The 20,375-nt window shown below is 44.5% G+C and overlaps 1 protein-coding gene across 2 annotated transcripts in view; it reads left to right on the plus strand.

Annotated features, from left to right (window-relative positions):
• The window catches only part of PKNOX1 (PBX/knotted 1 homeobox 1), a 1,629,974-nt gene that overhangs the window by 968,415 nt on the left and 641,184 nt on the right, over positions 1-20,375 (plus strand). For both annotated transcript variants that reach the window (XM_044072234.1, XM_044072235.1), the window contains exon 8: positions 16,606-16,682. In XM_044072234.1, the coding sequence (XP_043928169.1) occupies positions 16,606-16,682 (77 nt within the window). The remainder of the gene's footprint in view (positions 1-16,605; positions 16,683-20,375) is intronic.

Below are 20,375 nucleotides of genomic sequence, written 5' to 3' on the forward strand. Positions count from 1 at the left end.
CATCTCCTGGACCCATGCCTAAGAAACAGATGCTTAAAATGGCTGAGGATTTAATTACTCTTATCAGAGGTTCTCAGCCCCCTCCTGACAAGAGACCCAGAGTGGAGGAAGAATCTCCCTCTTCTGATCAGGGATCCATTTTATCAGAACATTCTGATGCAGAGGAACACTCTTACTCCCCTTTTGAGGATTCGGATGCAGAACAGTCCATTCCTTCTGTATCCCTCCTGAGGATTTTTCTTTGGGGAAACCTTGCACACTTTGAGGGAACACTTCCATTGGGAAGGCCAAGACTTTTCAGATTCCAAGAAAAGACTTAGGGAATTTCTTTGGTTACCTCAGCACAGACCTCTGGCTATACCCCCTGTTTTGGATGTACTGGATGATGTCTGTTCGGAGGCTTGCCTTAACCCTGATTCTCTGCCTCCTGCACCAGTAAAACCTGATAGGTATTACAGAGTACCCAGCTCTCACCAATTTCTTTACAAAGGCCATAATACTGACCCTGAAACCATTTCACAAGGCCCCAAGGGATTAAAGGCCTCCACTGCCAAGAATCCACTCCCTGCAGAAAAGGAATTCAGATCTCTAGAAAGGTGGGGTAAAAAGGTATATACCTCGGCCACCCTAGCCATGAGGGCCTGAAAACTGTCAGTTTCATATGAATAAATATCAACAGTACCTGTTATCACAATTAAGGAACAAAATGTCTCAACCTGAACAACCAGATTTAAAAGAGTTACAGGATATGATGCATAGTGCGGAGCAAGTGGGTAAGCACACCTTACAATGTGGTTATGATGCCCTAGAGGCTTCCAGTAGAGCGGCTGCTACAGGATCAGTCATTCGCAGACATGCCTGGCTTAGGGAACAAAATTTACCTGATCATGTGAAAGCTAAACTTCTTCTTGCTCCTTTACAAAAGGATGTGCTATTTGGTACTAATGCTGAGGAGATACTACGGAAAATGGAAGAAAAAGCCAAATCTATGCAAACTGTCAAGGCTTTCTTACAGGTCCAACCACCACGTTTTAGCAGAAATTGGCCTTCAAAAAACTGGTCCTTTCCAGCCACTGACAAGCCCCAAAGAGGTAGATACAGACACACAAGGGGCAGAGGGCAATCACAAGGATCATATAGAGGCAGACAATGGCAATCTCCAGCACCAAGAGGTGGTGAAGACAGTGCACAACAATACAGGAAGCAAACCCAATGACTCCCTCATTTCCATGCCAAGCAAGTCTCAGCTGGCAGCACCTTTGGGAGGGAAACTAGCATTATTTGCAAGCAATTGGCATATTGTCACAACAGACAAATGGATACTGGACATTATAAACAGAGGCTACAAATTTCAATTTCACACTCTTCCAAAAATGAGAGGCATGCCAAACCTGCCACAAAATCAAAGGGCAGAGGCACAACTGCAAATTTCAAAGCTCCTAAACATGAGAGCTATACAACAGGTACCTACACACCAACAAGGTCAAGGTTTTTATTCAAGACTTCTTCTGGTACCAAGAAAAGGAACCGACTGGAGACCCATTTTGGACTTATCCATCCTAAACACATTCCTACTCGTACCAAAATTCAAGATGCTCACATTACAGCAACTTCTTCCCATGCTGGGCAAGGAGTTTTGGCTGGTAACATTGGACCTCAAGGAGGCATACCTGCATGTCCCAATCAGACAAAGCTGCAGAAGATACCTCAGATTTCTTGCAGGTTCAATCCACTATCAATTCTCTGCATTGCCCTTTGGCTTATCTACTGCGCCCAGAGTATTCACAAAGTGCCTGGCATCAGTGATTGCCTACTGCAGACTTCAAGGGATACAAATTTACCCTTATCTGGACGACTGCCTGATCCAAGCGGACAGCAAACGCATACTACTGGAACATCTGGCATATGTGACACGGTTACTGTTTTCTCTGGGATATAGCATCAACAAGGAGAAATCAAGGCTAACACCATCTCAGAAAATAACCTTCCTGGGTGCCAACTTGGACACAAACACCCAGATGGCATATCTTACACCAGAAAAACAAGGGCAACTATCTCAGTACTTCGAAACACTAGCAAAAAGTACCAGGCTTACTGCAAGGAAAATCCTGCAGGCTCTGGGATTCATGGCATCTTGCATTCTTCTAATCCCATGTGCAAAGCTGCATATGAGGAAACTTCAATGGTACCTAAAAAATCTATGGTCTCAACACAGTCACAGTTTGGAAGCAATTATAGCAATAATTCCATGTTTGCAAAAGGAATTTCTATGGTGGGCCCAAGCATGTCAAGTAAACACAGGCCTTCCATTCTGCAAGCCTCAAGCAAAACAAGTCATAACCACAGACGCCTCAGATTACGCCTGGGGGCACATGAAGGACAGGTGCATTCAGGGCAGATGGTCCCAAAAGGAAAAGCACCTTCACATCAATCAAAAGAAATGCTAGCAGTAATAAATGCAATTACAGCTTTCAAGGACTTCCTGCATCCAGGACAATTACTGATAAGAACAGACAACACCACAGTAATGTGGTACATAAACAAACAAGGAGGAACACATTCATACCCCTTGTGCAGACTAGCCATGACTCTTTGGAACTTGGCTCTGGAAAGACAAATCGAACTTCAAGCACAGTACTTGCCAGGACTGGAAAACACACTGGCAGACACTCTAAGCAGAAATATGACAGATCCACACGAATGGAAGTTACATCCTCAGGTGTTTACAGAGATAATCCAAGCGTGGGGAGGCCAGACATAGATCTTTTGCCTCCCACAGGAACCATCAACTGAAAAAGTTTTGTTCAAGGACCTTTCATCCAAAGGCCTGGAAAGTGGACGCCCTTTCATTCAGTTGGACAGCATGGACAGTTTATGCATTCCCACCTCTGCCCCTTCTGCTCAAGGTGCTTTTGAAAGCAAGAACAGACAAACCGAGGATGATACTGATTGTTCCAGATTGGCCAAGGCAACACTGGTATCCACTCCTGAGGAGCCTAACACATACTTCTCCCTGGTCCCTGCCTCTAATGCCTCTTCTACTGACTCAGAACAGCTACAAAACTCTTCACAGTCAGCTGAAAACACTCAACCTCGCTGCATGGAAAATCCCTTGACACCACAACAGTCCCTACTCTCCAAGGAGGTGCAGGATGTCATTTTGGAGGCCAGAAGACCATCTACAAGAAAAGCTTACTCCGCAAAATGGAAGCGGTTTTGCTGTTGGAATGAGAAAAGAGGCCAGGACCCTAGAAAATTGAACTTGCCACAGGTTTTACAGTACCTAGCTGAACTGCTGAACAGTGGACTTTCATTTTCTTCCATAAAAATACATGCCTCAGCCATTTCTGCAGAATTCAACACGGATCCTCCTTTATTCTCTCACCCACTCTTACGACAGTTCCTCAGAGGGGCTAAGAATATAAGACCTCTAAGGAAGCAACCAATACCAGCCTGGGACCTTAATTACATCCTAGAAAAATTAACATTACCTCCCTTTGTACCTGCTGCCTCAACAGATCTGCAATATTTGTCCTGGAAAACAGCTTTCCTTCTGGCCATCACTTCAGCTCGTAGGGTTTCTGAACTACAGGCCCTCATGGCGGTGCAGCCCTTCCTCATCTTCCATCAGGACAGGGTTTCCCTTCGTACCAACCCATCTTTTATGCCAAAAGTGGTATCCAGGGTAGCCTTAAATCAAGCCATACACCTACCTACCTTTTATCCTAATCCTCAAAACAAAGGGGAGAGGCTGCTTCTCTCTTTAGACATCCATAGGCAGCTACGTTACTATTTGGACAGAACAAAGTCCTTCAGGAAATCAGAACAACTTTTTGTGTCCTATGCCGTAGGGGCTCAAGGGAAACCAGTTACCAAACAGACCATTTCCAAGTGGATTGGCCACTGCATACGGTTTTGTTATTCCTATCATGGGAAATCTGTCCCTACTGGTATCAGATCTCACTCCACCAGGGCCACAGCCACCTCTACAGCCTTCCTCAGAGGTGTTCCTACTAAGGATATTTTGGAGGCAGCCACTTGGAGTTCTGTACATACCTTCACAAAACACTACCACCTGCCCTTATATTCCAGAACAAGAGCAGGCTTTGCCACTGCTGTTTTGCAGGGCATTCTGGCTCAACCCAGTTCCTCATAGTACCTACCACCCTATGCATAGCTTTGGGACTCTACCCATCTGTGATTACTGCAGCTGTTTGCACGATGAACATAGTACAGTTTTGTAGCTACCATAAATGTAGATGTTCGAGTGCTAATACAGCTGCAGTACAGGTTTCCCTCCTTCCCCACTTGGTAAAGGCATGGGGCCTAACAACCTCTTCATACCACCTGACTGGGTTATCCTGCTATGTTTTATTTGCTTGCTTACACTGATTTTGCATTACATTGCATTGCTTGCATATGTAGATAAGCCTTATTTATGTATTGCCTTCCTTTTGGGGGCACCTGACATCTGGGGCAAGAAAGACTGAAGAACATGGCGTCGGCTGTGTCTTATATACTCTGGCCTTCCTGACGTCAGAAGAGTAAGCGACGACAACCGACACCAGACCAAGACTTTGGAATTCGGCCGACCGAGGGACCGCCTGACGGCTGAAAACCCATCTGTGATTACTGCAGCTGTATTAGCACTCGAACATCTACATTTATGGTAGGTACTAAACTGTACTATTTATTGCATTCAGCTGAACAAGTTGCAAAACATACTTTGCAATGTGGTTTTGATTCTTTTGGTGCCTCTTGCAGGGCTGCTGTAACTGGGTCTGTGCTAAGAAGCCATGCTTGGCTCAAAGAGCAAACTCTGCCTGATCATGTTAAAGCAAAATTGTTGGATGCTCCTTTACAACAGGACCGTCTCTTTGGTAGTAAGGCTGAAGAAGTTTTAAAAAAGATGGAACATAAAGCTACATCTATGCAAACTGTGAAAGTCTTCTTACAAGTGCAACCTCCAAGATTTAGTAGGCACTGGCCTACTAAGAACTGGTCCTTCCCAGTTCCTTCGAGAGCCACTCAAGTCAAACCCCGACATTCCAAAGGCTCCAGGTTTCAGTCACAAGGGACTTTTAGAACAAAACAATGGGGTGCCTCCACCTTCAAGCCTGGAAACAACAAGGCACCTCCCTATGGTAAACAGTCTCAATGACTTCCCTCTACACTCACCAAGCACTTACCTTTTAGCCACCCTTTTGGGGGGAAAACTGGCACTTCATGCAAGAAACTGGCAACTTATAACACAGGACAAATGGGTTTTAAATATAGTATCCCAGGGATACATATTTCATTTCCACACGTTGCGAATCCCAAACGGATGGCCAGATCTGTCCCCAAATCAGTGAGCAGAGGCCCAGAAACAAGTACTGTCCCTCATGACCATGGGGGCTATTCAACCAGTACCAGAAGAGGAAAAGGGACAAGGTTTCTATTCAAGACTTTTCCTGGTACCCAGAAAAGACAAATCATGGCGTCCAATTCTGGACTTATCTACTCTAAACACATCACTGGACATTCTAAAATTCAAGATGCTGAGTCTTCAACAGTTACTTCCTATGCTAGGCCAAGATGCCTGGTTGGTAACTCTAGACTTAAAAGAGGCTTACCTGCATATCCCAATCGGAATCTTGCAGAAGATCCGCTTCAAAGCAGGCTACTTGCATTACCAGTTTTCTGCACTGCCCTTTGGCTTATCTACTGCGCCCAGGGTCTTCACAAAGTGCCTGGCTCCAGTAATTGTATTTTGCAGAAAAATAAATATTCAAATATATCCATACCTGGACGATTGTCTAATTCAGGCAGAAAGCAAGGACATTCTTTTAAAGCATCTGGCGTTTGTAAAAAGGGTTCTAACTTGTCTATGGTACACCATAAATGAAAAGAAATCACAACTGGTACCCTCTCAAAAGATTGCATTCCTGGGTGCAAGCTTGAATACAACTGCCCAGATGACTTAGCTTATGCCAGAAATGCAAATTCATTTGGTAACTTACTTCAAACAGGTGGCCACAAAAACCCTGATATCTGCAAGACAAATTCTGCAAGCCTTGGGGTACATGGCTTCCTGCATTCTTCTAATTCCATATGCAAGACTGCATATGAGGAAACTTCAGTGGTACTTAAAATGTTTATGGAGTCAACATTGTCACAGCCTGGAAACAATGATTCCTGTTATACCTTGCCTGCAACTAGAGTTCCTATAGTGGGCAGAGGCCTGCCACCAAAACAAGGGACTGCCATTCACTCCAACCCCTGCCGCCCAAACCCTAACTACAGACCCATCAGACTATGCTTGGGGGGCTCTTCTGGCAGGGAAGTGCATTCAGGGAAAATGGAGCCCAAATCAAATGCACCTTCATATCAATCAGAAAGAGATGCTAGCTGTACAGAATGCACTGACAGCCTTCAAGGACTACCTTCATCCAGGACAATTAATGATAAAGACAGACAACACCACAGTTATGAGGTACATAAACAAGCAGGGGGTTATACACTCCTACCCCCTTTGCAAACTAGCCATGGCATTGTGGAACACGGCCTTGATCTACCAAATAAAACTACAAGCTCAATTCCTGCCAGGAAAGCTGAATACTGTGGCAGACAAACTAAGCAGAAATATCATGGACCCACACGAATGGAAACTGGAACCATGGATTTTCAACATGTTGACACACAAATGGGGGAGTCCAGACATTGATCTTTTTTCCTCACCCCAGAACTATCAGTTGGACAAATTCTGCACAAGAACTCATCACAGAAAAGCCTGGAAAGTGGATGCTCTATCATTCAGCTGGAAAAACCTATCAGTCTATGCTTTTCCCCCTCTGCCTCTGCTCTCCAAAGTTCTACTAAAAGTCAAACAGAACAAATCAAAATGATTCTGATTGCACCAGACTGGCCTTGCCAACACTGGTACCCACTCCTGCACAATGTGTCACACCTTCCACCGTGGCACCTGCCTCAGACACCTTACTTACTGTCTCAGCAGAACAACCAAAATCTGCACACTCAGCTCCAAACTTTGAATCTTGCAGTGTGGCTAATCACCTAAATTCACCCTTAGCATCCCTCAGCAAACCTGTGATGGATGTCATTTTGGAGGCAAGAAGGCCTAGCACTAGAAAATCTTATGCTGACAAATGGAAAAGATTCTGTACCTGGAACCAGTCACAAGGAATAAGCACAGCAGTGCCCAATATTCCTCAGATTTTACTTAACTGAGATGCTTTACAAGGGCCTGTCCTTTTCATTCATAAAAATCCATGCCTCAGCCATTTCAGCTCATTACAACACAGAATCTCCCCTGTTCTCTCATCCTCTGCTAAAGCAGTATCTCAGAGGGGCCAAACACTTAAGACCACCCAGGAGAGCTCCAACCCCTGCCTAGCACCTCAATTTTGTATTGGAAAAACTCACTCTCCCTCCTTTCGAGCCAGCTGCTACTGCAGACTTAAAATTTCACTCCTGGAAAACAGCTTTCCTTTTAGCAGTCACTTCAGCTAGAAGGATTTCTGAATTACAGGCTCTTATGGCAGTGGAGCCTTTCATTATTTTTCTTGCGGACAGGGTGTCTCTCAGGACCAATCCATCCTTCATGCCTAAGGTGGTATCCAGTGTGGCTCTTAATCAGACCATTCATTTGCCAACTTTCTTTTCCATTCCACAGAACAAGGGAGAGCAGATTCTACATTCATTGGATGTGCACAGACAACTTAGGTTTTACTTGAACAGGACAAAATCTGTATGAAAATCTAAACAGCTACTGGTGGCATTTGCTGCAGGGGCAGAGGGAAAGGCTATTTCAAAGCAGACTATTTCCAAATGGATAAGCCATTGTATTCATTTCTGTTATATGCACCATGGTAAAACTATCCCCCAGGGGATCAGATCTCATTCCACCAGGGCTGCATCTACTTCTACAGCCCTTCTCAGAGGTGTTCCTACCAGAGACGTTCTAGAAGCTGCTACTTGGAGCTCAGTAAATACGTTCACCAAACATTACCATTTACCTTTTTTCTCTAAATCCAGAGCTGGCTTTGCCACCGCTGTCCTGCAGGGTCTTATAGCTGGTCCTAATACTGTATAAATCCATCCCCCGAACCACAGCTTTGGGAATCTACCCAAATGTAATGACTGCAACAGTGAAATACGAAGAACATAGTACAGTTGTGTACACTTACTATAAATGTAGATGTTCGAGTGTATTCACTGTTGCAGTCCTGGTTACCCTCGCTCCAGCCCCCTGTTTTTCTCTTACTATACCTCTACTTTCTTTTACTATGCTTAAAAGCCTTTTTGGTGTATTTGCAAAAATTTCTTCCATTTACTTTTATAAACCTCTACATTTATGGTAAGTGTACACAACTGTACTATGCTGTAACCCACACATGGCTTACTCCTCTGATCCTAAAGTTTCAGCAGAAAGCAATGTGGAGGAGGGCTACTGTGATTCTCATTGCTCCCTTTTTGACTCAAAAGGTGTAGATGCTCTTACGGATTTCACATCTACATTTATGGTACGTGTACACAACTGTACTTTTCCCTTCCTCTGACTTCATCTGATTCGCCTTCCATTGGTGTTTTGCACCATTACATATCTTCTCTCTCTCACCTGTCCAGGATACCTCACCCTGGCATACAACCCCTCAAGTTAACCGCATGGTTTCTTCTGTTCCAGCGATGATTAGACAGTCCAGGCTTTCATCCCAAGTCATTCTCATTTTGACCTCTGCACGAAAGCCTTCTACTGGGAAGGTTTATAAAAGTAAATGGAAGAAATTTTCATTCTGGGTTTCAAGTAGGAATTTGGACCCCTTTTTAGTCCCACTATCTCTGTGATCATGGACTTTTTGGGCTTTTCTTTTCTACAGCGGGATAGCTATTCTGCTGTCAAAGTTCAACTAGCAGCCATCTCCAGTTTTCACACTGGAGAAAATCAAATCACCCATTGCTTCCTTAAGATTGTCCAAAGCCTTCCTAAGGGGTACCTTCCTTCTCAAGTTTCCCTTTAGAGATCCTGTTTCCCCTTGGGATATTACCATTCTTTTACAGGCTTTAACCAGAACTCCTTGTGAACCTGCAGCTAAGGTTGACTTAAAATATCTGGCTTGGAAGACCTTGTTTTTTGGTGGCAGTCACCTCTTCTCATAGGATATTGGAACTGCGTGTGTAAACCTCCTTATTTGGTCTTGCATAAGGACACAGTTTCTCTGAGAAACAGTCCTTCCTTTCTTCATAAGGTAGCTTCTGAATCATCAGCTAACCAGTCTGTCAAAATTCCTGTTTTCTTCTCAAGATTTACCAACAAAGGCAAATACATGCTAAATCTGCTGGATGAGCACCATCAACTTCATTTTCATTTGCACTGCACTAAAAAAGTTAGAAAGATTGACCAATTGTTCACTTCCTTTTCTCCAGCCAAATTATGAAAAGGAGCATCTAAAGTGACTCTTTCTTGCTGTTTATCCAAATGAATTTCATATGTCTATAAGGTAGAAAGAATGTACAAGGGAGGGAAACCTACTGCTCCTAGAGTGTAACCCACAGGGTGGGTGTAAATTTCAGGAGGGAAGAACACTGTACCTAGAAAGAATTGCGCTTTTTGGAGGCTTAGGAAGTAGTCCACAAAAGGACTTTTCAGTAGATGATTCGTATTGTAGCTGTCATGGGGTGTCCTTATAGTTGTAGCCCTGAGGAGGGCTGTTGTAGTCCTGATGTGGACTTTTGTAGCCCTGAGAAGGGCTGTTGTAGTCCTGAAGAGGACTGTTGAATTCCTGATAAGAAATGTTGTAGTCCCGGGGAGGACTGTTGGTTCCCTGAAGAGGGCTGTTGTATTGGTTAGAGCTGAAGTGGCCCTTACAAGGGCCGCCCTAGGTACCCTGTCAGATCAGATCTCAGTAGGTGCCCCCTTATGTAAGGCTGGGCTCCTGCAGATGTGGTCTGTGGGTTCGTAGAAGAACCTTTGTGGTCTGTGTGGTCTTACAGAGGAACCTAGAGGGTATCTCAGTAAGCCAGACCTATTGCAGATGCCCTTTGACCAGCCTTACAGAGGAACCTGGAGGGTATCCTAGTAAGCCAGACCTATTGCAGTTGCCCTTTGACCAGCCTTACAGAGGAACCTGGAGGGTATCCTAGTAAGCCAGACCTCTTACAGTCACCCTTAGACCGGGTTGGGTTTCCGTGGGTTCTTATAAGAACCTTTGTGGTCCCTTGCAGGGTCTGAGCTCTCTTAGTCCTGTTATCCCTTGCCCAAGATGGTGGGCAGTCGGCATGCAAAGCATTCGTTTGTTCTAAAAGAAGACACCAGAGGCAGTAGCGTTTGATCCGTGTTTCTTTATTTCCGTCCTTGCAGGTCACAGTTCCAATCTTCTTCCTAGCGTTGCTCTGAGTGAGAATCTAGCATGCATACAGTTACTGCTCTTTTTATACACTAAATGGGTGGGCGTGTTTTGTTTTGGACCAATCACCGATTGGGGTTTCTCCAGGGGCGTGGCTATCCCCATGCAGAAATGTAATTGGTGGGTTAAATTCACCCAATTTACATTTCTAGGTGTCCCATGTCTGTGTATCTCAAGGGGCGTGGCTATTCCCATGGAGAGTTATCATTGGTGGGGTAAATACCCCCAATTTACATTTCTAGGTGTCCCATGTCTCTGTGTATTAAGGCTAAGTTACTTACTAAGCTAAGTCCTCAGTTATTAGACAAAGTAGACCAAATTGGTTAATTGTTAGTTCTTAAGATAACATATGCTTGTGTGGGCATTAGTGGTACATGACAACAAAAACAGGGAAAAAAAAGCAGGAAAAACAGTAAGAAGTTAAAACATCATAATGAGTCTGTATTCACAATATGATATGTCTAAATACATATCTGCCATAGGCTATGTGACTAGGGGACTATTGAGGAAGCTCTTGTGTGGATTAAAGCTTTGCATTAAACATGTTCCCTCTAAATCCCATCTTTTAATAGAACTCAGAGATTGCAACACAATGCTTTCGAAATGCATTCTTCTTCAGGGAGGAATAAATGTAATTTCTTGTACAAGATTCTTGTTCAATATACATGGTTGTAGTCTTTTATATATAACAGCCAGTATTATAACTTTCAAGCCTTACTCTCGATATTTAACTGAAATATGAACCAACTTTACACATCTTGAAGTGAATGAATCGCATTAGTAGTGTTAGCAAAAATAATAATAGTGATAGTAATAATAATAATGAAGAAGGCCGGCAGCAGGTCTGTGCTTCCAAGAACCAAAATAGGTACAAATGGATGGGGGGGTCCTTGGACACATTTACCTGGTACTCTTTTTCGCCGTATTGTCCATGGTTCAGAGTCCTCCGGTTGAGAATGGGGATGATCGTTTATGTGGTGCTCAGATCAGGTGATTTCCTGGCTTCCAGTTCAATCTGCCAGGTCAGTTCTTTACTTTCAAGACGTGAGTTGTGGTCCCCTGTGAATGGGTCATGATTCACTTGTTCCAAGATGTGGAATCTGAATGTCCGGTGGCCCAGTTTTATTCTGGCATGCATTGCCAGATGGTTGCTGGTGATGCCATGTTGGATGTCAAATACATGCCTCATTATTTTCGTCTTGAGCATATTGATGGTCTTTCCCACGTAGAAGGCCTGACAATTTGAGCATTATGCTCTGTACACCACTCCTTTGTTGGTACAGTTGCCTAGATTTGTAGGTCTTCTTGTTGTTTGGGCATACAAACTGATCCTTGTTGCTGATATGTTTGCAGTAATGGCAGGGTGGTAAGCTACATGGGAAGATGCCTTTTGGGCTGGTGGTATCCCCTCTGGGCACTCTTTCTAGATGGTTCCCTGATGCTGGGGCATTTCTTTATGGTGACCCCCTGGCAGCCAACAACCAATCCTACATTCTGGACTCTATGGACTTTCTCACCAAGATAAAGGACATCAACCTAAATGAAAACTCGATCCTGGTCACCATAGACGTGGAGGCACTCTAATCAGTACTGCCCCACGACTATTGCATACAGACCACCATTGAGGCCTATCACAAAGATTGCGCATTCCTGCCAGGAGAAACAGAAAAACTCAGCAGGCTACTATCACTGGTCTTGGGGAATAACTACTTCAAGTTCAACACCGACATCTACCGGCAGACCACAGGGATAGCCATGGGAGTTGCCATGGCCCACATCCTGGCCAACACAGCTCTGAGAAAATGTGAGATGGACTTCATCTATGGCTCCCTCTACTTCAGTCACATGACATGCTACTATCGCTTCATTGATGATATCTTTTTGGTATGGGAAGGTGAGAGAGAGAGACCCTAGAAGAATTTCTCAGCTACATCAATTCCACTACCAACTTCCTGAGGTTCACGCACAAGACCAGCTTGGAAAAAGTGGAATTCCTGGACCTCATGGTGATCAAGGACATGGAAAAAGGACGTGTTAACCATGATCTCTACAAAAAACCCACCAGGGTCAATTTCCTGTTGCATGCGAAAAGCATGCACCCTCCCAGATTGAAGAGGAATGTCATCAAATCTCAGGGGCTGGGGGTGGCCAGGATAACCAGGGATCTAAACAATTTTCTATGCAACATCCATGAGCTAGAGAAGGATTTTCTGGAAGACGCCCCTTTAGGTGCAGAAGGGGGTTACCGGAATCAGGGCTCTAGAGATTCTTTCTCCGGTAGACCCTATCAGCGCTCCTAAAGCGTTGCTCGATTGCTTTCCTCTGGAAGCAGTTGGGATGCATTTCTCTCTGCACCAAACAGCCTGGTCCTCCATTACCGACGATCTGTGTGTGCAGAGAATTATCATCAGAGGCTATCACATTCCTTTCAAATCCTTTCCAAGACCTCAATTTTCTCTTCCCAAAGTACCACCTAGTCAAAGGGAGGAGGCAGCTTCCGAAATCAAGAAGCTTCTTGTAAACGAGTCATCCAAAAGGTCCCCCCAGATCAGTGCAGATTAGGGTTCTACTCCAGACTCTTTTTGGTGCCAAAAAAGACGGAGGACTGGAGGCCCATACTGGATCTCAGTTGTTTGAATGAGTCAGTCATACAGACCAAGTTCCGCATGGTCACCTTTCAATCCATCCTTCCATGCCTTCGGGAGGTTGTGTGGATGTGCCTCTAGATCTCCGAGATGCGTATTACCACATCAAAATGGACAAATGCTCCAGGAGACTTTTGTGCTTCCGGCTGGGATTCCAGGTGTTTCCTTGTCTGGACAATTGGCTCCTCTCCGCCCCCACCGAGCGTCTACTGACCAGGGCCCTTCGCTACACTCTGTCTCTGGCGGAGTCTCTGTGCATTATTATCAATTGGGGAAAAAAATCAAACCTTCAGCCCTCACAACAACTGGAATTCATAGGGGCTATGTTCAACACTCAGCTTGGCCTAATATCTCTTCCTCATTACAGGCTCTTAAGACTGAGAACACAAGTGCAAGTGATACTCGACTGCAAGAAAGTGTCTGCAAGGGAAGTTCTGCAGGCTCTGGGTTCCATGGTGGCAGCCATTCCCATTCTTCTGTTGGCCAGACTTCATATGCTCTTGTGGCTCATATGGCTTTTTCAAACTCAATAGATACACAATCATCATCCTCTGAATGCATGAATCCTCATCACCGATCTCTGCAAACAGGATCTCCTTTGGCGGATGAGAATGGACGAAAGTCTTTGATGTCACCCCTTTCAACCTCTTCAGCCCAACGCCACAGTGACTACGGATGCTTCCCTGATAGGGTGGGGGGGGCCACTTTCAGGGGAAAATCTGTTCAAGGCACGTGGTCTCCTCTAGAAGTCGACTTACACATCAACGTTCTAGACCTCAGAGCTGAGTTACTGGGGACCAATTGCTATCCAGTCCAACAACATGTCTGTGGTCTGGTACATCAACAAGCAGGAAGGGACTAGATCTTACCCTCTTTGCTGCGAAGCTATGAGAATTTGGCAGTGGGCAATAGCTTCCAACCGTTACCTGATTGCTACACACATCCCGGGGAGTTCCAACGTGATTGCGGACAGGCTGAGCAGATGCATCCTGCTTCCTCACGAGTGGTATCTCAACCCGAAAGTGGCGGAGGAAATTTTTAGCTGCTGGGGCCAGCCTTGCTGCAATCTGTTTGCCTCCCCCCTCCAATACGAAGTGCAGCAGCTACTTTGCCCTCTTTCCTCCGCAGGGGCAGTCACCGAGAGATGCTCTGACTCATGATTGGCCCGCAGGTCTCCTGTACGCTTATCCTCCCATCCCCTTGATACCCTTGGTCTTAAGGAAAGCTACTCGGTTGAGAAGCAGAATGATTCTCATTGCTCCATTCTGACCTCGACAGGTTTGGTTCCCCTTCCTTCAGCCACACCTGCTCCGATCTCCTTGGATCCAGGACTTCCGTCAGGGTCTCATTTCTCACCCCCAAGGGTTATCGTCTCCAAATCTGACCACTCTCAAACTGACAGCTTGGTTGCTCCACTTCCGTTAGTATCCAGGCTTGAGTCACTCTCTTCTCTGGTACGGAATATTATTTTGGCATCCCATAAACCTTCTACCAGAAAACTTTATTATGACAAGTGGAAACGCTTTTCCTTGTGGGCACAAGAGCTGTCTCTGGATCCTGTTTCTGTTCCAGTAGCTACGTTTCTTCAATACCTGACCAAGCTTTTCCTTAACGGAGCTTCTGCATCCACAATTCGGGTGCATCTAGCTGCCATCTCCAATTTCCATGATGGTTCAAATGGAATTCCTATTATGTCTTCTCATCCGTGTAAGACCTTCTTGAAGGTGATTTTTCATTCTGGACCTCCCATTAGGCAACCTGTAGAATCATGGAATCTATCTAGGGTGCTTCAAACTTTGGCTCTACCTCCCTTCGAGCCGGCTGCAACCTATGATGTGAAATTTCTGTCCTGGAAGACCTTGTTTCTGGTGGCGGTTACTTCAGCCAGACATGTATCAGAGTTGCAAGCATTATGCATTGAGTCCTTATTTGATTTTCCATAAGGACAGAGTATCACTTCGCATCAATCCCACTCTCTTACCCAAGGTGGTTTCGGAATTCTCTCTTAATCAGTCCATTGAGTTGCCCGTGTTTTTCCCTAATTATACCAACAAAGGGGAATACTGTCGACATTCCTTGGATGTCCACAGACAGTTACATTTTTATTTGGACAGGACAAAGTCATTTCGTAAGTCAGATCAGCTTTTTGTTGCCTTTGCGGGCTCTAGAATGGGATCGGCAGTGTCTAAGGTTACCTTGTCTAAATGGCTTAGGGGACTGCATTACCTTTGTTTATTCCCTGGAGGAGGAATCAGCTCCTGGCCGCATTAAACCTCATTCCACTAGAGCTGTGGCCGCTTCTGTCGCCTTTCATGCTAGGGCTTCCATGTATGATATTAGTGCAGCCGCCACTTGGGCTAAACCCCATACCTTTATCAAGCATTACATATTGGATCTGATCTCCAGGGGAAGAGCTGCCTTTGGCTCTGTGGTTCTCCAGAATGTTCTTCCATGAGGACCACCCAGATTCTCTAGTAGCTAGGGACTTGGTCCCATCAGTGAGGAATGGAAGAAGATTAACAACTTCAGATAAAGAAGTTATGTCTTACCATAACGTTCCATCTGAGTAGTTGATCTTCTTCCATTCATCACACTCTCCCACCTTCCCCCGCGAAAGGCTCCTGGTGGATCTTCGGGTCATTTTGGTGTGTTAGGGTGTTTGCGCAGAGATGGCCTCAGCCTTTATTTCTGTTTCTACTATATGTTCTGCAAACTCGATCTGAGGTATGGGATGAAGGACATTGTGGGTAGTAGCGTGGCTCGAGAGTTTGGTGTACGCTAGCTTGGTATTTGTCTGACTCGGTTCCGAGGGTTTGGAACCATATCCATCAGTGATGAATGGAAGAAGATCAACAACTCAGGTGAAACATTATGGTAAGACATAACTTCTTTTTTCTCAACCTCCAACATATCCTTGTTGTTGGATTATTCTCTCCATCTTTTACAGGTGTCATTTCATTTAAGTGTGCCAATATTGTATTATTTGTATGCTTCATTAGTTATTTTCTTTAATGTGCAGCTAACTCGTGCTTCTTGACCATAGACCTAGTTGTAGGACTAGACACATCATCTGAACTTAGAATAGGTTGTGGTACTTTATGCATCAGCAGGGGCAAAGGTAAATGGGGGAACAAGCCCCAAGTGCCAGAACTGGAGAACTAGAAGAACTTTGGTGAGAGAGAGTCATGAAGGTGGTACAAACTGCCAGACCACTTGAAGATCAGCTGGTTTTGTGAGTACCTTCATTTTTGTCAAAGTTAATATCCTTGTTTTTTTGTTTCCTTGCAAATAGAACTCAGTTAAGGTAAGGTATTAAGAAATGGAGACCACTGAAGTGTGTGTTGCCATTAACACTGATGCTAGGATGCTTTGTATGAATTAAAGGGTGATATTATTCCAAAGGGCTCTAGCTTTTTATAAGAGCTATGTGAGATGGCACAGGATGGAAGTATGAAAATGTTATCCTCATCTCAGAGGATCCTGTAAAAGGTCAACTGTTATGGTGAGTACTGCCATATCTCTTATCTTCTAACAGTCATCTGTTTTGTATTCAGCATCCGTATCCAACAGAGGATGAAAAGAAACAAATTGCCACACAGACAAATCTGACATTGTTGCAAGTAAATAACTGGTAAGTCTTAACAAATGTTTTTTGTATGTTCTGCATATAAAATAGTTTGTTTTCGTTTCTGTTTATAACAAAAATCAGAGAGAGAGTGTTAGAAAAGAAAAATGTTCTGTCATTTCTTATACATTTTTATATTTGCTTCTGTTTTGTGTGTTTATGACAGCTGCTGTACTGGACGACCACAAATTGCACAATGTCCACTGGAATTCGTATTGGTACATATAATTGCAGTGAGCATAGTAGCCATCCCTGTAGTCCTGTTGATACAGAAAAACTGAATCTTCTTGATCTGATGTTGTCTTTTCCATCTAGATTCAACCTGAAGGTTACTGGATCCAGCTCTGATCTGAGACCAGCCATATTCCAAAAACTTCAGTCCATTGAGCTCCAATTCCTCTACTCATAATCCCCTGCTCAACTTAGATTACCCCAGATCTCATTCGCCGCCATTCCTGGACAGCAAATTGGTTGTTTTGCACCATGGGAGTGTATCCTTTATTGCAAAATTTTGAGTGCACTTTGGCTTATTGCTATCATCTACCCTAGTTTATTTTTTTTGTGTTTTATTAAATGTGGTATAGGTTTTTTTGTAGTAGATAGTGTAGGTTGTTAGGGTTAGGTGTGTTGATATTGTTAGTGGTATTTTCTCACCTATAGCGTTTCTAGTGTTTAGTGTTTGCTATATTTTCGATGTTAGGGTTCTTTTGACTTAGCAGTATGAAGAAGGGTTTTAAAAAGTGTGTAGCTTGTGATCACAAGCTCCCTTCTCAAGAGGCCAGTGACAAGTGTGTATACGGTCTTGGGGCTGTTCACCTTGAGTCACAGTGCTCTATTTGTGAGGGCTTTGGCGGTCACTCAGTTAATGAGAGAAAAGCCAAGTTGGTTCTAAAAGGACTGCTGTCAGCTGGTGACTCCTCTTCCAGGAAAGGTTGACCAGCATCATAATCAGGGCTCTAAGGACTCCAAACGTTCAAAGGGGGACCAAAAATGATTGACCCCTCTTCTTCTGGTCTGGTAGATCTGAAGGTCTCAAGACCTTAGGCTTCCCCAGCAGTTTTAACTCTATCAGCTCAGACACCTTGGACTCCATTGCCTTTGGCACCGATTGTGGATATGGCTCGGTCTCCTATTTTTAGTGTCCCAAACCTTTCTTGTAGAAGGAAGCTCCCTTGGGTAGGAATTTTTCTCTCTCCTCCCTTTCTACTCTGCTAGAGTCCTCACTGAAGTTGTCCCCTTCTACACACCGGCTTTGAGCTTCTCCGGTTTGAATCCAGTCATCAGCAGCTTCCTCAAGTAAGTGAGCCTCCAAGCCTCCATCTGTGGTTTTGTGTGCTCAGTCATCCCAGTCGGTCAATAGTTTAATACCTGCTGACTTGGAGCAGCTGTTGTAGTCCTTTTTACAGGCACAGATGCAGTTAGGACTGATCCCCTCGGTTTCAGGTCCTCGACCTGAGGCATTGGCTCCACTAAGTTGGTTTCCTCCTTCTTTCCTATGGATGTTCTTCGTGTTTCACTATTGCAGTCATCACACTTGGGTTATCTACCTGCAGGTAGCCCTCAGCTGGCCCGAATACCAGAGACTTAGTATTTCTGCATCGGTTGCTGTCTCTCCAGGAGTGACGTCATGTCATCAGGGGTATACAAACATGCACCCAACACCATTACATCAGTCTTTCTTGACGAGGAGCCTGAAGCAGAAGCAGTTCGCATGAGTGCCTGTCGGCCGCTACCTGAGTTTTCGTTTCTGAATTGAATCATCCTGAAGTCTTCTAACGCTAAGCACCCAATGACTCTGAGGTTTCTGAATATGAAGACATGCCTTTATCTGCTTATGATGATTCAGATGCAGAGGAATCCATTCCCTCTGCTTCCCCTCCAGAGGATTTTTCTTTTGGTGAAACCCTACGTACTTTTAAGAGAGCATTTTCACTGGGAATGCCAAGACTGTCCGCAGTCCAAAAAGAGACTCCGAGAATTTCTAGATTTGACATAACATAGACCTTTAGCAATACCTCCAGTTCTGGATGTTGTTTTTATGGAATCCAGCCTAACTCCTGATACTTTACCGCCTGCTCCAAGAAAACCAGACAAGTACTACAGAGTCTCTGACTCTTACAAATTTCTTTTCAAAAATCCTACTGCTGACCCAGATGTCATTTCCCAGGGGTCTAATGGTATAAAAGCAACTACAGCTAAGAATCCCACTCCTTAGGACAGGAATTCCAGAGCTTTAGACAGATGGGGTAAAAAAGTATACACCTGTGCAACTCTCACCATTAGGGCATTGAATTGCCAGTTTCACATGCTGAAATACCAGCAACATATTATGGAATTTATTAAGCAAAAATTAGCTACCTTTACAGACTGTGCAGAAAATAAAGAATTACAAGAGCTTATGCATTCTGCAAGCCAAGTCAGCAAGCATACTTTGCAGTGTGGTTTTGACGCCTCAGAAGCATCTTGCAGGGCAGCAGTCACTAGTTCTGTACTGAGAAGGCATGCTTGGCTTATGGAGCACACCTTGCCAGACCATGTCAAATCAAAATTACTAGATGGTCCTTTGAACAAGGACAATCTGTTTGGCACCAAAGCAGAAGAGGTTCTAAAAAAGATGGAAGAAAAAGCTAAATCTATGCAGACAGTCAAAAATTTCTTCCAAGTGCAGCCTCCTAGATTCAGTAGGCATTGCCCCTCGAAACATTGGTCCTTTCCAGCCCCTTCAAGGCCATCTCAAACTAGACCCAGGGGAAACAGACCCCCCTCCCCAGGCTCCAGTCTCAGGGTATGCAGAGATCTAAGCAATGGAGTGCCTCCACTTCAAAAACAGGGAGTGTTAAGCCACCCCCTTACGGAAAGAATTCACAATGGCTTCTCTATTCCTGTCCTCACCTCTGCCCATCTGCTTGTGCCCCTAGGAGGAAAACTTGCCCATCATGCAAAAAACTGGGCCTTCATCACCAAAGACCAATGGGTCCTCAACATTGTATTCCGGGGGTACATATTTTACTTCCACTCACTGCCAACCCCAAAAGGGTTCCCAGACCTTCCCCCAAACCAGTGGGCAGAGGCACAAAACCAAATTCTATCCCTGCTCTCTATAAGGGCATTTCAGCCTGTTCTGGCAGAATTGATAGGTCAAAGGTTCTATTCCAGACTTTTCCTGGTACCCAGAAAAGAGGGCACTTGGCGCCCAAACCTAGCTCTTTCCACTCTAAACACCTTCCTAGTGGTACCAAAATTTAAAGTGCTCGCCCTTCAGCAGCTTCTTCCTATACTGTCCAAAGATGCCTGGCTAGACACCCTAGACCTAAAAGAACCCTATCTGCACATCCCTATCAAGGACTCATACAGGAAATACCTATGTTTCAGGGCAGGATCTATGCATTATCAATTTTCTGCACTTCCCTTTGGCTTATCCACTGTTCTCAGAGTATTCACAAAATACTTGGCTCCAGCCATTGCTTATTGCAGACAGAGAAAAATTCAAATTTACCCATACTCGGACGATTGTCTGATTCAAACAGACAGTCAGGAACAGCTGTTGCAGCACCTGACATTTGTAAAGAACCTTCTAACCTCCCTGGGGTACACTGTCAATGAAAAGAAATCAAAACTAGTCCCTAGTCAAATGATTGTATTCCTGGGAGCAAGCTTGGACACAGCATCCCAGATGGCATTCCTTGCTCCAGAAAAACA

This window comes from Protopterus annectens, chromosome 5.part0 (genome assembly GCF_019279795.1).
Source record: "Protopterus annectens isolate FY-2018-M chromosome 5.part0, PAN1.0, whole genome shotgun sequence".
In the NCBI taxonomy this organism is placed as follows: Eukaryota; Metazoa; Chordata; order Ceratodontiformes; family Protopteridae; genus Protopterus; species Protopterus annectens.